Here is a 14,560-nt window from a genome sequence, read left to right on the forward strand (position 1 = left end):
AGCACACGGCTCTCCAATAAGCCTTTCCATCAGCACCTCCCTGTTCTCTGTAAAACCCACGTTCCCCAAAGCACCGTGGGTATTCCACTGGTGGCTCACAGGGCTGTTTTAGGGATACACATGCTGTCCTAAAACCTGAATAATTAGGCACTTATCTTTATGCGTTCAAAAAAATATGTGTTTCTAAATTTCAAGTCAATTTCATGTCAGATCAAGGATGGGACAGGAAAGGACAGACTGTCCCCTCATCAAACTGAACTCAGGCTTTGCTAAGCCAACTTCCCCTCCAGACCCCAGCCCTGGCCCGGTTCTGTCCCTCCCCTATCCCGCTGGCCTGGCCCAGCTTGAGCAAAACACCGTTAGCCAAATCTAGATGCCCCAAGTCTCCTCGGACTGATTTCCCACCTGCCCCACCCTCTTGCAGTCCATGGGCTTGTAACTCCCCCGGTGTCTTTGTGTGATCTGGGGTCGAGCCCCATCTCTGTCCCGTGGTGTGTTTGTCTTGAATGAAGTTTCCTTTGCCACTGGAACCAGTGTCACGAGATCGTTCTTTCTTCAGCTGTGGTCCAGTGGCATGCCAAAGCGTGAGTGTGGTACAAGAATGAGCCACTGACATCCAGGAAGCATGGCCCATCCCCCACTGCAGGAAGAGGTTAGCTGGCCAGGGTGGGCGGGGGCGCTTGGGGCTGGGCACCTGCAGCCCATCACCTGGTGCGGGGCCACACTCCTGGCCACTGTGACACTCCTCCTCCAAGACTTGCACCCTTGAGGCACCTGACTTGGGCTCAGGGCTCCCCAACCACACTGCTGAGCCTTTCTTGGCCACAGCTGGGTCGAATGCATTTCCACGAGCACCTCAACTCTTTCTCCTTCCCTCAGAGCTGGACACCTGTCAGCGCCCTCTCCGTAGCCTGCCCCTGGGCTGTGTCCCCACCTCAATCCCTGCGTGGCCACCCCATCGTGAGGCCTGCTTCTCGGAGACTCCAGACTAAAAACAGGAAGCATGAGAGACACTTCCCGCACCATAAATTCCTCTTTCTGACTGGCTCTCACCAAGCGTCTGTCTTCCTTCACGAGCAAGTGTGCCTTTGGTTGTCAGAGAACACCAACCACACGCCTCAGGGGTTCCTCTTTTGTTAGGTTGTCAGGAAACTGACAAAGTGGGGGCCCAGCCTCAAAAACCAGCTCATCTCCAGGGACAGGGACGTCTCCTCTCTGCTCCTCTTTGGGGCTCTTGCTTTATGTTCTACGAAACTGTATCATAATTGTCTCACACTCCTTTGGAAGGATGCAGATAGAGATCACATGTTTTAAAGAATTAGCAGGTAGAATGTGTTCAGCCAAGGCGCTGGTGCTCAGAGACCGACCCCTCTGGGGTTCTGGCGTGTACTCGGCTAAGCTGGCCAGGGCTCCCCTGCTTCTCGAAAACCCCCCACCTTTCTCCTGCCGCTCACTTGGTCCCCTTGGACCTCATCAAAGTCTGTTTCTGAGTCTCCCAGAGGCAGAGAGTGGGAGGCTCTCACAGCTCAAGTTTCTCCCCCGGCCACACTGCTGGGCCATGCATCACCCCCCACCCTTCCGTGCCCCCCGCCCCCCTGGCAAGGAAATCATGAAGCCTGGCATGAAGGCTGGTCACAAGCTGCCTTTTTACCTACCTGTGTCCGCCTTACATGGAGATTTATTTATTTTTTATTTTATTTATTTTGACATAGAGAGATCACAAGTAGGCAGAGAGGCAGGCAGAGAGGGTGGGGGGAAGCAGGCTCCCCACTGAGCAGAGAGCCCGATGCAGGGCTCAATCCCAGGACCTTGGGATCATGACCTGAGCCTAAGGCAGAGGCTTTAACCCACTGAGCCACCCAGGCGCCCCAACCTTACACGAAGATTTAATGAGTTAATGCAGGCAGAGTTTTTAAGACATTGTTATGTCTACTTTCTTCTTTCCTTCTGCCTCCCTTCCTTCCTTCCTTCTGCCTCCCTCCATCCCCAGCTGCCTCTCCATGGACAGCACAGACTTCAAACTATGATAGCCATCATCTCCTCCCTGCCCCTCACTAGAAGGGCAGCCAAGCCTTTGTCTTCTGAGCCCTGGGTTCCCCTGCCTTGCACAGGGAGTCAAGCTTTTATGTTTCAGAGAAAAATAGAGAAGTTGCCAATAGCCCCAGGAGACAGCCTCACATAAAGTATGTTTTCGAAAGTCTGGGCGGCCGGAACAAGCGCTCAGGCTTTGGTCCACATCTGGCCTGCAGACGTGTTTTGTTTGGGCTTGTAGAGTGTCTTGGAAAAAAAATAAAATAACATCAGCTGCCAACATGTACAAATCAGGAGATTTTGCATGAAAGTTTGGGTTTCTGGCATCCCTGGAAAGTCTGTTGACACCAGGCATGCATTCTTCGCACATGTGGCAACCGACGGGGCCGGGAAGGGGCTGCCCCCTTGAGACGGGGCCCAGCTACCCCAATTCTTCATAGCGGCCCCCTCTCCTTGTCTGGCTCATCGACACCCTGTACCTGGCCCCTTGAGTTTGAGACCCCTGGCTCTGGGACGGAGACAACCAAGCTGGATTGTCTCAAAGGATAGGCATGAAGGCTGCTGCTTGTAGCTACTGAGGACAGTGGCAACCCGAGGTGGGAGGCTGTGAGAGCACACGTTTATGGGGACCCAGGGAATGAGAAAGAATGGAGCTGGCTGGGACACAGCCTAGGGGGGTGGCAGAGAGCTCAGACGGAGGCAGGTGAGCACTATACTCTGCGCTGGAGGGCCATAGCTGTGGTCTCCTGGGTTACCTTTGCCAGCGCATAAGAATGTCTCCAAAGGAACCCTCTCTCTCCCTATGGACCGTGCATACCTGGCCAACCTGTTTGGGGACAGGGGTGTGGCAGCTACAGTGAATTGAAGACACAGCCTCTTCCCATCATGAAGACTTTGTAACCCCTGGGCTTACGAGATCACAAACAGGGGGGAGGCAGCCCAGGCAAATGACCCTGGAATTTGTACTGACCTTGGAAAATGAGAGCTTGAAGCTGGATTTGATCTGATTAAGCAAATGAAAGAAACAGGATATTTCTTGTGCCTCAAGCAGCTCAGGGTTATTTGTATATGACATGCATGTCTAACATTACTCTTGACTCAGAACAGCCAATAATAAAGGCCATTCATAATTATTACCTTCCCCTCCATCCAGGAATGTGGGATATTACTATTAGGCATCATGTTACTATTAATATCTAACATTTAAATTGCACGTAAAAGGCGTACACTCAGAGAGTCTTACGGAGGTGTGGTAAGACAATGTGAGGTGTTCATCAAAACCGAGTTCATGTTTGTTCTGGGTCGCCAGGAAGACTACATTTCCCAGAATCCCCTGCAGCTAGATGGACGCCATCCTGTCCAGTGGAATGTAGTGGACACAAGGTATGACATAAAATCCTCTGCACTGGGGCGCCTGGGTGGCTCCATGGGTTAAGGATCTGCCTCCAGCTCGGGTCATGATCCCAGGGTCTAGGGATTGAGCCCCACCTCGGGCTTCCTGCTCAGCGGGGAGTCTGCTTCCCCGTCTCCCTCTGCAGCTCCCCTTGCTTGTGCTCACTCTCTCTCACTCTCTCAAATAAATACATAAGACTTAAAAAAAAATCCTCTGTATTATCCTCCACCTCTCTCTTCCTATTCCTTGGCGACTTTGGAAGACGTGTTGGAGGAGATGGTGCCACGAGAGGGAAGGAGTCTCATCCCTGAAGGACTGGAGCCTGGCCTGGATGGTGATGTGAGATGTAAGCATTGGTTGTGCTAACCCACCAACATTGGGCTCATGGGTATACCAGCTAGCCTTTCTGACAGACCCTCGGACGCGCAGATAATTTTCTGGAATCTCATCTCACTGGCTTCTGAACAGAGCCCTGGGAGCTCAGTAGGGCAATACAGTTCTCCCTGCTCTGCTTTGTAGATTCCAAGTCAAGAGCTCTTTGTCTTGTGCCGTATTGTCTCTCGGAACACAGAGGTCAGGCCCAGAAGGACCTCAGAGGCTCTCGTCCCATTTGACAGCTGGACAAATGAGGCTGGCATCTGTGCGAGGGCACAGAGCTGTTGGAAGAGAGCTGTCCCTTTGGCGGATGCTCTTCCTCTAAAGCCCCACTCTTATATGTCCCCTTATAGTCACCTGCTTACCCGGAAAAGGGAGAACAACATTATGTCTATCTATGTGTATCTGGGCTTCGAATACCAAAAGCCAATGCCCCAGATAAAGGTGCCTGGATAAAGAGTTGCAGCTCTAAAGGCAGTTCAAGGTCCAGTCTTCAACTTCAGGCCATTTGAAGCGATAGCAGCACATGGCCATTCCGGCTCTGTGTTGCCCTGTGGTCCCAGACAGAATCAGATCTCTCCCAAACGTCCTTGTAGGATGTTTGCCTTTTCCCTCCTTCCCAACCTTGGCTGCACAGAAGAACCACCCGGAGAGCTTTAAAAAAACACTAACATACAGCCTTTTGTTCTGTGGAAACTAGCTTAAATCAGATCTCTGAGAGTAGGGACTAATAATTTCTTTTTTAATAGCTCCCCAGGACACTCGAACGGATAGTTAGGGTAGGAATTACTGTCTTAGCTCTTAAGCTGAGAGCTCTGGACAATTGAGCTGTTAGTCAAGGAAGGAGTCAGGTGCCAAGATGCTCAGAGTTCACAGAGGCCGATTATCCCAGCATAAAGGATGAAGGTCACAGGGTCAGAATGGCTCCTTCCTGGCTTCATGGTGACAGGAGGAGATTCAAAAAACATAACGGGAGGAAGTTTCACTTTTATTATTGCTGTATTTCACTTGTTTTGCAAGACGTATACATTTCTTCAGAAACGTGACCCTGGGAACTGGGCAGCAGACACCATGGCTCTAACTCTCTTGGGGTCCAGCCATGACATGAATAAAATCTAAGATTTTTCTAAGCAGACCTGTCTTTGTTGTCTTGAAGTCACCCCATACCTACTTGTCACGGTTTTTTATGTGTCACCTCGACTGGGCCACAGGACACCCAAATATTTGGTCAAACATTCTTCTGGGTATCTCTGGGAGGGTGTTTTTGAATGAATTTTTTAAATCACTAGACTGAGTTGACAGACTGTTCTCCCTAATGTGGGTGGGCCTCATCTAATCAGTAGAAGGCCTGCACAGAACAAAAGGCTGACACCTGTCCCGCCTCCAAGTAATAAGGAATTCTTCCTGCTAGACTGCCTTCCAGCTAGGACATTGGTTTTTTCCTTGCCTTTGGACTGGAACTATACCATAGGCTCTCCTGGGTCTCTAGCTTGCCAACTGCAGGCCTTGGGGCTTGTCAGCCTTCATAATAATGTGAGCAAATTCCCCAAGACAAATCATTCTGCACATGGTTGTACAGTAGGACACCCTTCCTAACATACCCACAGAGGCCCAAGGCATCGGGATGGAGAAGGCTGGTGCAACAATCAAACTAAGTATTTCCTCAGCCTTCTTTTTTTTTCTTTTTTTTTTTTAAAGATTTTTATTATTTACTTGACAGACAGAGATCACAAGTAGGCAGAGAGGCAGGCAGAGAGAGGAGGAAGCAGGCTCCCTGCTGAGCAGAGAGCCCGATGTGGGCCTCAATCCCAGGACCCTGAGATCATGACCTGAGCCGAAGGCAGAGGCTTTAACCCACTGAGCCACCCAGGCGCCCTTTCCTCAGCCTTCTTTAGCCAACGAGTGGAACTGGGGCAGGGGTAGATGTGTCCATCCAGATGCAAGGGTTATAGGGACACTCGGGTCACTTGGTACCCACAAAATTACTACCAAAGAGGTTGTAATTTCCAAGGGATGCTCCCCTCAAACTGGAGTACTGGAAAGTATTGCCCTTTTCTGCTCTCCGGATATCAGCCATCCGAGTCAGCTCCTCTCCCTGGGATGGAAATGGCAAATACCAACAAACACTTTCTGGACCATTCTCTTCTCAAATCACTATAAAATCACTAACCCCAGGGCCCATTTCCTCATGTCAGCTGAGCCATAAAACAACTGAGAGGAACACGGTTGGTTTGTGTTTGTGTTCTGACTCAGACTTGGGACTCCCGAGCTCTGTAGAGATGGATGTCACTGGGTACATTGGTTCCCTGGTTTTCAGAGGGTGAACTTTCTCTGACCTTGACATATTGACCATCTGGACCTCACGGACTGCCCTTCCAACCAGGGCCAAGGACTCGTCTGGGAATCCCCTGGTCTCAGCCTCTCAGCTGGTCACTGAAATCTGGGCTCAGCACCCAGACACACCATCAACCAGAGTAATGTTGCTCACAGTTTTCTTCCATCCCATGCCCGATCACCCTTGCCCTCATGTGGAACAAAAGCTCAGATTTGCAGGGATGGCAAAATAACTACAGCTTTGGTGCCTGTGCCACACTGCTCTTTTGTATCCTTTAAAAAAAATAATTTTTCAGGTGCCCCTCTTCTTGACTCTAGAATGACAGAACCGTTTAGGGCTCTAAGAAGGTGGAGAAGGTTATAAACATTTGTAATTTGGGAACACAGCCCATAGAACTGCAGTTCTGATCATGAAACACCCCCCCCCTTCAGAGCTCCCAGGGCAAGCATCAGAATTTTGGGATGTTTCCTTCTGCCCATCTGATGTGGGAGGGGGTCACCTGTCGTATGTCTATGTCTATGCAGTAGTGTGTGTGTGTGTGTGTGTGAGTGTGTAAAGGACACATGTCTGAGGGATGGTAACAACCCAGTAGCTGCACCTGCCTTGGACATGCCCTCCCCTTCCCTGGATCAGGGTCTTTAAGGGCATCAGAGTCTACGTCTCACGAGGAGTGCTGTGGGATTTCCTGGGTGACCGTTGGTGATACGCATCTCGAGGGAAGGGTCATCTCTCCTTGTGTCCCAGGTTGATAAGGCATGAAGAGTCTGGGGTTGGGAATGAGCTAGACCTTGGTTCTGATGGTGGTTCTGCCACTTACCAGCTGTGTGGCTTGCACAAATTACCTAACTTGAGCCCCCATTTCCCCTTCAGTGAAACGAGCAAGATTACATTGATACTGTACCTCACGGATCCTTCTGATGAAAGCACAGGACAGCCCTCAGTGAAATCATTCAGGGCATAGCGCTGGACTGAGACTGCTAGGTTCAAACCCTGGTTTGACTATATGGTATCTGTAGGTGGCCTTGGGAGCAGTGCCTCTCCCCTCTGGGTCTCACTTTCTCCTTCTGCAAAACGGGGTCGATGATAACATCTATCTCATGGGGTCTTTACGAAGACTCAGTGAGATACTATTTGTCAAGTGTTTTTATCACTACTTGACAGATTATAAGCACTACAGAGGTTTTTGTTAAGTAAATACAAACATGTGGTGATAGAGCTTGGCCCTCATTGTCATTATCCCCAGTATCCAAGCAGCTGGGTCTCATACAGGTGTGTGGCTGTCCACTCCTCAAGATGTTCTCGCATTTGGGCAGCTGAGCTTGGGGTCTGGGTGAAGGTGAAGGTGGTCCTCCCAACCCTGGGGGCCTTCTCACCTGCAAGCGAGGCCTTCCCCACGACGAAACCAGGCTTGTGAGACCCCGCTGCCCCCAGTCATACTGACCTGAGCTCTCCATGGGAGGCTGGGGTGTGAGTAAGAAGGATGTGGTCATCTCAGGCAGCAGAATGGAAAGTAAAGTGGTTGTTTTTCCGCAGAGAGGTGGTTCTGCAAAATAAGAAGCAGTTAGCTAAGTGGTGGGAAGGTAGAGAAAGTGTATTTGTGGGAGCAGAGAGGCTCCTAGGGGACTTAGACTCCTAACATTTTGGAGGAATTCTTCTATGGTGCTGGCTGTGTGCTGGGTACTCTTCTAAACATTTTAAAACAATAGAATTTTTAATATTCATATTAACTGTATAAGGTAGGTACTATCTTCTACAGATGGGGAAATTGAAGCACGGAGAGGTTAAATAATGATTCAAGGTCAAAGAGATGGCAAGTAAAGGAATGAGCACCGAACTCAGACTATCTGGTTCTCAAATGTCATGACCCCTGGCTGCCCCACCGTGACCCCAGTCAGGGGAACCCCCCCAAAGCCTGCTCCCCAGAGCAACAAACTCCAAAACTGAAAAGCAGAGGAACTCTGACCAAATCCAAGAATAAATGAATAAAGATACACCTGAGAAAGCTAATTCAGAGAGAGAGAGAAAAATAAGAAAATATCAGGAATGGTAAGTGTCATATATACTCAATGGAATAAAATATAATGTACTCTGAGTAACTGTAACCTATTGATAATCATATAAACAAATCATATAAATGAGCATTAAAATGTGATAGGCCATTGACAATGATTAGAAAAGATAACACAATGCATGCCACATATGTACATATATGATATGTAATATGTTTATTTGTAGCAAAAAAAAAAAAAAAAAGAACCTGTATCTCACACATGGTTTTCTAGGGAAATAAAAATGACACAAAAGGCTCCACTGAATTAGGAAAACTGCTTTTGTTAGTGATCAATGAAGAAACAAAGAGAGCCATCAAAGAATTAGCTCTTAAAAAGTAATATATGTCAGGGCACCTAGGAGGCTCAGTTGGTTAAGTGTCCCACTCCTGGTTTTAGCTCAGGTCATGATCTCAGGGTTATGACATGGAGTCCTGCATTAGGCTCTGTGCTTGGTGTGGAGCCTGCTTGAGATTGTCTCTCTCCTTCTGCCTCTTCCCCACTGGTACACATGGTCTAAAATAAATAAATAAATCTCTTTAAAAAAAAAACAGTTGATATATGTCTCAGATGGTTCCTCTGATAAGTTCTCTCAAACCAGCAATGAAAAATGTTAAGCTATTTCAACTATTCAAAGCATAAAGAAGGAGAGATTCTCTGAAAAAGCCAACTTAGCCTTGATAGCAAAATCTAATAAAGATAGTTTAAAAATATAGATGAATCACTCCCCACCCACCAGGACAGCTGTTTAAAAAAGAAAGCGACAGCAAGGGTTGGCAAGGATATGGAAACATTAGACCTGGTGTGTTGCTAGTTGGAATTCAAGATGGTGCAGCTGTGGTGGAAAAAGAGTATAGTGATTCCTCATAAAGTTAAACACAGATTTGCCACAGGATCCAGAAATTCCACTCCTAGGTAAATACCCCAAAGAAGTGAAAATAGGGACTCTAGCAGATACTTGCATATCAGCATTCATGGCAGCATTATTCAAAATAGCCCCAAACTGGAAATACTACAAACATCCATCAACAGGTGAATGGGTAAACAAAATCTGGTATATCCATATGATGGAAAATTATTCAACCTTAAAGTGGAATAAACTTTGGACACATGCTACATCATAGATGAGCCTTGAAATCATCATGCAAGTGAAATACGTCAGGCCAAAAGGACAAATATTTGATTCTATTTACATGAGGCACTAACAATAGGCAGATTCACAGAGAGAGAAAAGTGTAACAGAGGTTACCAGGGCTTGTGGGGAAGGAGGAGAGGAGAATTATTATTCAGTGGGTACAGAGATGATGAAAAATTTCTGAAAATGGACTGTGGTGATTGTACAATGTTGTGAATGCACTTAATGACACCAAATCCATATACTATAAATGGCTAAAATGGAAAATTTTATGATATGTATATTTTGCCACAATAAAAATTAATATTAAAAGTATAAAATATCACTGATCAAATTGAATGAATTAAAATTATAATGTATTCTGAATAATTCTAGATGATTGACAATCATAGGAAGGAATGTTAAAATGTGATATACCATTGGCAATTATTAGAAAAGATAAAACAACTGTTGCCGAAGATACAAAAAATTTTCTCTGTACTCAGTTGGTGAGAGCAGAAATTGGTATAGCTTTCCTGGAGGGTAGTTGGGCAATAAACATCAAAATTCAAAATGTGTATACTTTTTGTCCAAGCAACTCCATTCTTAGGAATTTATCCTAAGGAAATAATTAGATAAGTGCATAAGGAAAGTATACAACAATATCCGTCAAAACATTGTTTATAAAGGGAGAAAAACAGAAGAAACTTTAAGGCCCAATGGCAGAGGGTCAATTAAGCAAATTAAAGTTACTCATGCAATGGAATACTAAGCAGACATAAAAATGATGACATATATTTACATTTACTGAATTAAAAAGATTTTCAGAAGTATTCATCTCAAACACTAGGTAACAAAACAGTTAACACATTTCTAACACATTAATTTTTAAAAATGTTATTTCTAAATTTCCTCAGATGTATTGTAAAAAGTCAGTAAAAACTAAACATCAGGGCTCCTGGGTGGCTCAGTTGGTTAAACAACTGCCTTCAGCTCAGGTCATGATTCTGGAGCCCTGGGATCGAGTCCCGCAATGGGCTCCCAGCTCTACAGGGAGTCTGCTTCTCCCTCGACCTTTTACCTTCTCATGTTCTCTCTCTCTCTCAAATAAACAAAATCTTAAAAAACAAAACAAAACAATAAACAACTAAACATCAAGATGTGACACTGAAGGTCCTGGCTCTAGTTAACATGGAGTAAGTACACTCTGTTGTAACTCTCCCACTCAAAAAAAACCTAAAAATTCTGGATGGTATGCATGGAATGGCTATCTGAGGATTCTGAGAAGTAAATGGTATCAGGCAGAATGGGGAAGAAAACCAGTTCATGAACAATCTGGCAACGAGTTTTCTTCACTTCCCCCCTCCCCATTATCCACTGGTCTGGACCACAAAGATAGCCTGAAACTCACAAGTCCACACTTAGGGCAGACAGAAAGAGCTAGAAGAAAAGCCTCTCTTTCTGGTCTTAGGATTAAAAAAAAAAAAAAAAAAAAAAGGGTCCCGAAAGAATTGAAGAAATGGGGGAATTTACTTTTTATTTTGCAATTCCTCCTTCCATATCCCCCAGGCAATCTTTAATAGCAACAGCAGCAACAGTGGTTGGCCATGGTGGCCAAACAGGTGCCTAAAATTCTGAAAAAGGGAAATTCTTCCCTCTGACTAGAGGAACTACAGTTCCAAGGGCATGGGAAGAATCCTTAATGCTTTCTTCCCTCTATCAGAGGAATAAAATTAAGAAATAACAAACTGAAGATGAGTAATAAAGTGGTAGACCTGAATAAAAATATATCAATTGTTATATTAAATGTAAACAGTCTAAACACACTAATTAAAAGACATAGATAGTCAGCATTAAAAAAAAAACCAGAACCAACTCTATGCTGATTACAATAAATTTACTTCAAATATAATGTCATAGGTAAGCAAAAGAACAAAAAAATATATATACTACTTGAATATTAATCAAAAGAATGCTGAAGTAGGTGTATTAGTATGAGACAAAGTAGATTTCAGAGCAAGGAAAATTGTTAGAATAAGCTTCTTATTACATTTCATAATGATAAAAATGTCAATTCATGAAGAAGTTATAACAATTCTAAACATTTCTGCACTTAAAAACAGAGCTTCAAAATACACAAAGGAAAAATTAATGAAACTAAATTACAAGTAGGCAAATCCACAATTATAGCTGGAAATTTTAACAGTACTCTCTCAGTGACTGATAGAACCAGCAGATAGAAAATCAAGAAGGACATGGAAAAACTGAATACTATCAACTAACTGAATATATGGAAAAATTGAATACTATCAATCAACTGAATTTAACTGGCATTCATAGACCACTACATACAACAACAGCAGAATATGAATTCTTTTCAAGTGTACAAGAAACATTCACCAAGATAGACAATACTCTTGGTTATAAAACAAACCTCAATAAATTTAAAATAATTGAATTATACAAAGTAGGTTTGCTGATCATAATGAAATTAAACTTGAAATTAGTAACATAAAAATAATTAGGATATCTCCAAATACTGGAATATTAAACAACACATTTCTAAGTAATGCATATGCCCCAAAAATAAAATAAGTGGGTTAACACTTCCCAACTCATTTTAGGAGTCTAGCATTCTCCTGATATCTAAACCAGACAAAAATAGTACAAGAAAAGAAAATAGACCCATATCCTTTATAAACATATATGAAAAAAATTCTGAGCAAAATATTAGCAAATGAAGACAAGGAATATATAAAAAGAATAATGCATAACAACTTGGTGGGGTTTATTGCAGGGATGCAAGACTGGTTCAATATCTGAATGTCAATCAGGGTAATCTGTTATATTAAAGACTAAAAAAGAAAAACCGTATGTTCTTATTAGTTGAGGCAGTAAAAACATTTGACAAATTTTAATTTTATGATAAATACATTAGAATACATTAGGACTATAAGGGAACTTCATTAATCTGATATAGGGCTTAGACCAAAAATACCTCTCAACTAACATACATAAAAATTTTTTAAAAACTGAATAGTTCCCCTCAAAGATTAGGAAAAGGCAAGGACATTCACTCTCACCACTTCTACTCAACAAATCAACATATTATTGGAAGCCAGTGTAATAAGACAAAAAAAAAAAATAAAGTAGAAAAAGAAAAGAGGTGTACATATTGGGAAGGAAGAAATAAAACTATTTGAAAATAAAACAGCCCTATTCACACATAATAGGTGTACATATATAATCCCTAATAATCTACCAAAAAAATCTCCTAGAACTAATAGTGAGTCTGCCAGGATCACAGGATATAATGTCAGCATACAACATCAGGCATATTTCTATATGCTAAGAAAGGAACAACTGGAAACCAAAATTTAAAATGCAATGCCATTTAAAGTAGCTCCAAAAGGAAAAGAGAGAAATACTTAAAAAGAGAAATAGAGCTAACAAAACACTTGTAGGATCTGTATGACGAATACCACAAAATGCTGATGAAATAAATCAAAGAACACCGAAATAAATGGAGACACACCCTGTTTATGACCTGGAAGACCCAATATGGTTGAGATGTCCCTTCTTTCCAACTGATTTATAGATTTAATGTAATTCCAATAAAAATATCAGCAGATTTCTGTTGCAGATAGAAGATAAGCAGATTCTAAAATTTCTAAGAACTGAAGTAGCCAAAAAAAATTTTTTTTAAATTTGAGGACTCATCTCCCTATTTTAAAAACAACCATAAAATTATTAGTGAAGGACTAGACACAAATCCAAGGAATAGAATAGAGGGTCCAGAAATAGACACACATTGAAACAACCAATTGATATTTTAAAAGATTTTATTTATTTATTTGACAGAGATCACAGAGAGGCAGGCAGAGAGAGAGAGGGGGAAGCAGGCTCACCGCCAAGCAGAGAGTCCAACGTGGGGCTTGATCCCAGGACCCCAAGACCATGTCCTGAGTCAAAGGCAGAGGCTTAACCCACTGAACCACGTGGGCGCCCCCAACCAATTGATTTTTTACAAAGTTGTAAAGACAATCAAAGGGGAAGGATAAGTCTTTTCAACAAATTGTCTGGAAAAATCAATCAATCATCAATACACACACACACACACACACACACACACACACACAAAGCACCTCAACTTAAATTCCATACCTCAAATCAAAGCGAACTTAAAATGCATCACAGTCTGAATGTAAAAGGTAAAATTATAAAGGTTTAGAAGAAAACACAGGGAAAAGTCTTCATGACCTTGGGTTAGAGAGAATTCTTAGATATGAAACTAAAAGCATGATCCATAAAGGGAAAAACTGATGAACTGGACTTTACCAAAATTAAAAACTTTGGCTTTGCAAAAGTAGCTTTAAGAAATGAAAAGACAGGGGAGCCTGGGTGGCTCAGTGGGTTAAGCCTCGGCCTTCAGCTCAGGTCAATCCAGGGATTGAGCCCCGCGTTGGGCTCTCTGCTTGGCGGGGAGCCTGCTTCCCTCTCTCTCTGCCTGCCTCTCTGCCTACTTGTGATCTCTGTCAAATAAATAAATAAAATCTTAAAAAAAAAAAAAGAAGAAGAAGAAGAAAATGAAAAGACAAAGTACAGACTTGGAGAAAATATTTTCAAATCACAAATGTGACAAAGAACTTGTATCCAGGACATAGAAAGAATTCACAAAACTCCATGATAACAAAACAAATAATAACCCCAAGCAGGAAAAATAATTGTTTAAACAGTTCGTAATATATATATCCTGATTGGGGTGATGGAAACATCAGTCTACACATGTGTTAAAACTCATAGAAGGAGGAGCGCCTGGGTGGCTCAGTGGGTTAAAACCTCTGCCCTCAGCTCAGATCATGACGTCAGGGTCCTGGGATCGAGCCCCACATCTGGTTCTCTGCTCAGCAGGGAGCCTGCTTCCCTTCCTCTCTGTCTGCCTGCCTCTGCCTACCTGTGGTCTCTGTCTGTCAAATGAATAAATAAAATCTTAAAAAAAAAAAAACTCATAGAAGGGTATAGTAAAAACAGTCCATTTCACTGTATATAAATCTTCTTAAGCACATTATTTTTTTTAGAAAGAGAGGAGCCCACACCCTAATTTGTAACTGGCACCATGTGGTTATACGCTTAAATACTTATCACCAAACTCTAGAATTTACTAAACAAAGAAACAAAAAGCACTCCTCACCTGATGGGTGTTTTCACAGGTTTGTAAAACCAGATCCCTGTCATTTACACACGTGACACTAACTGCCTCTGGG

The 14,560-nt window shown here is 43.4% G+C and overlaps 1 protein-coding gene across 11 annotated transcripts in view; it reads right to left on the bottom strand.

Moving 5' to 3' along the window:
• The window catches only part of PIK3R6 (phosphoinositide-3-kinase regulatory subunit 6), a 49,038-nt gene that overhangs the window by 26,624 nt on the left and 7,854 nt on the right, over positions 1-14,560 (bottom strand). For all 11 annotated transcript variants that reach the window (XR_004280576.1, XR_004280577.1, XM_032321284.1 and 8 more), the window contains one exon: positions 7,576-7,677. Coding sequence is in view for 9 of the 11 variants with exons in the window: in XM_032321281.1 (XP_032177172.1) it covers positions 7,576-7,677 (102 nt within the window). In the remaining 2 variants the exon portion in view is untranslated. The remainder of the gene's footprint in view (positions 1-7,575; positions 7,678-14,560) is intronic.

This window comes from Mustela erminea, chromosome 18, assembly GCF_009829155.1.
Source record: "Mustela erminea isolate mMusErm1 chromosome 18, mMusErm1.Pri, whole genome shotgun sequence".
NCBI classification, from domain to species: domain Eukaryota; kingdom Metazoa; phylum Chordata; class Mammalia; order Carnivora; family Mustelidae; genus Mustela; species Mustela erminea.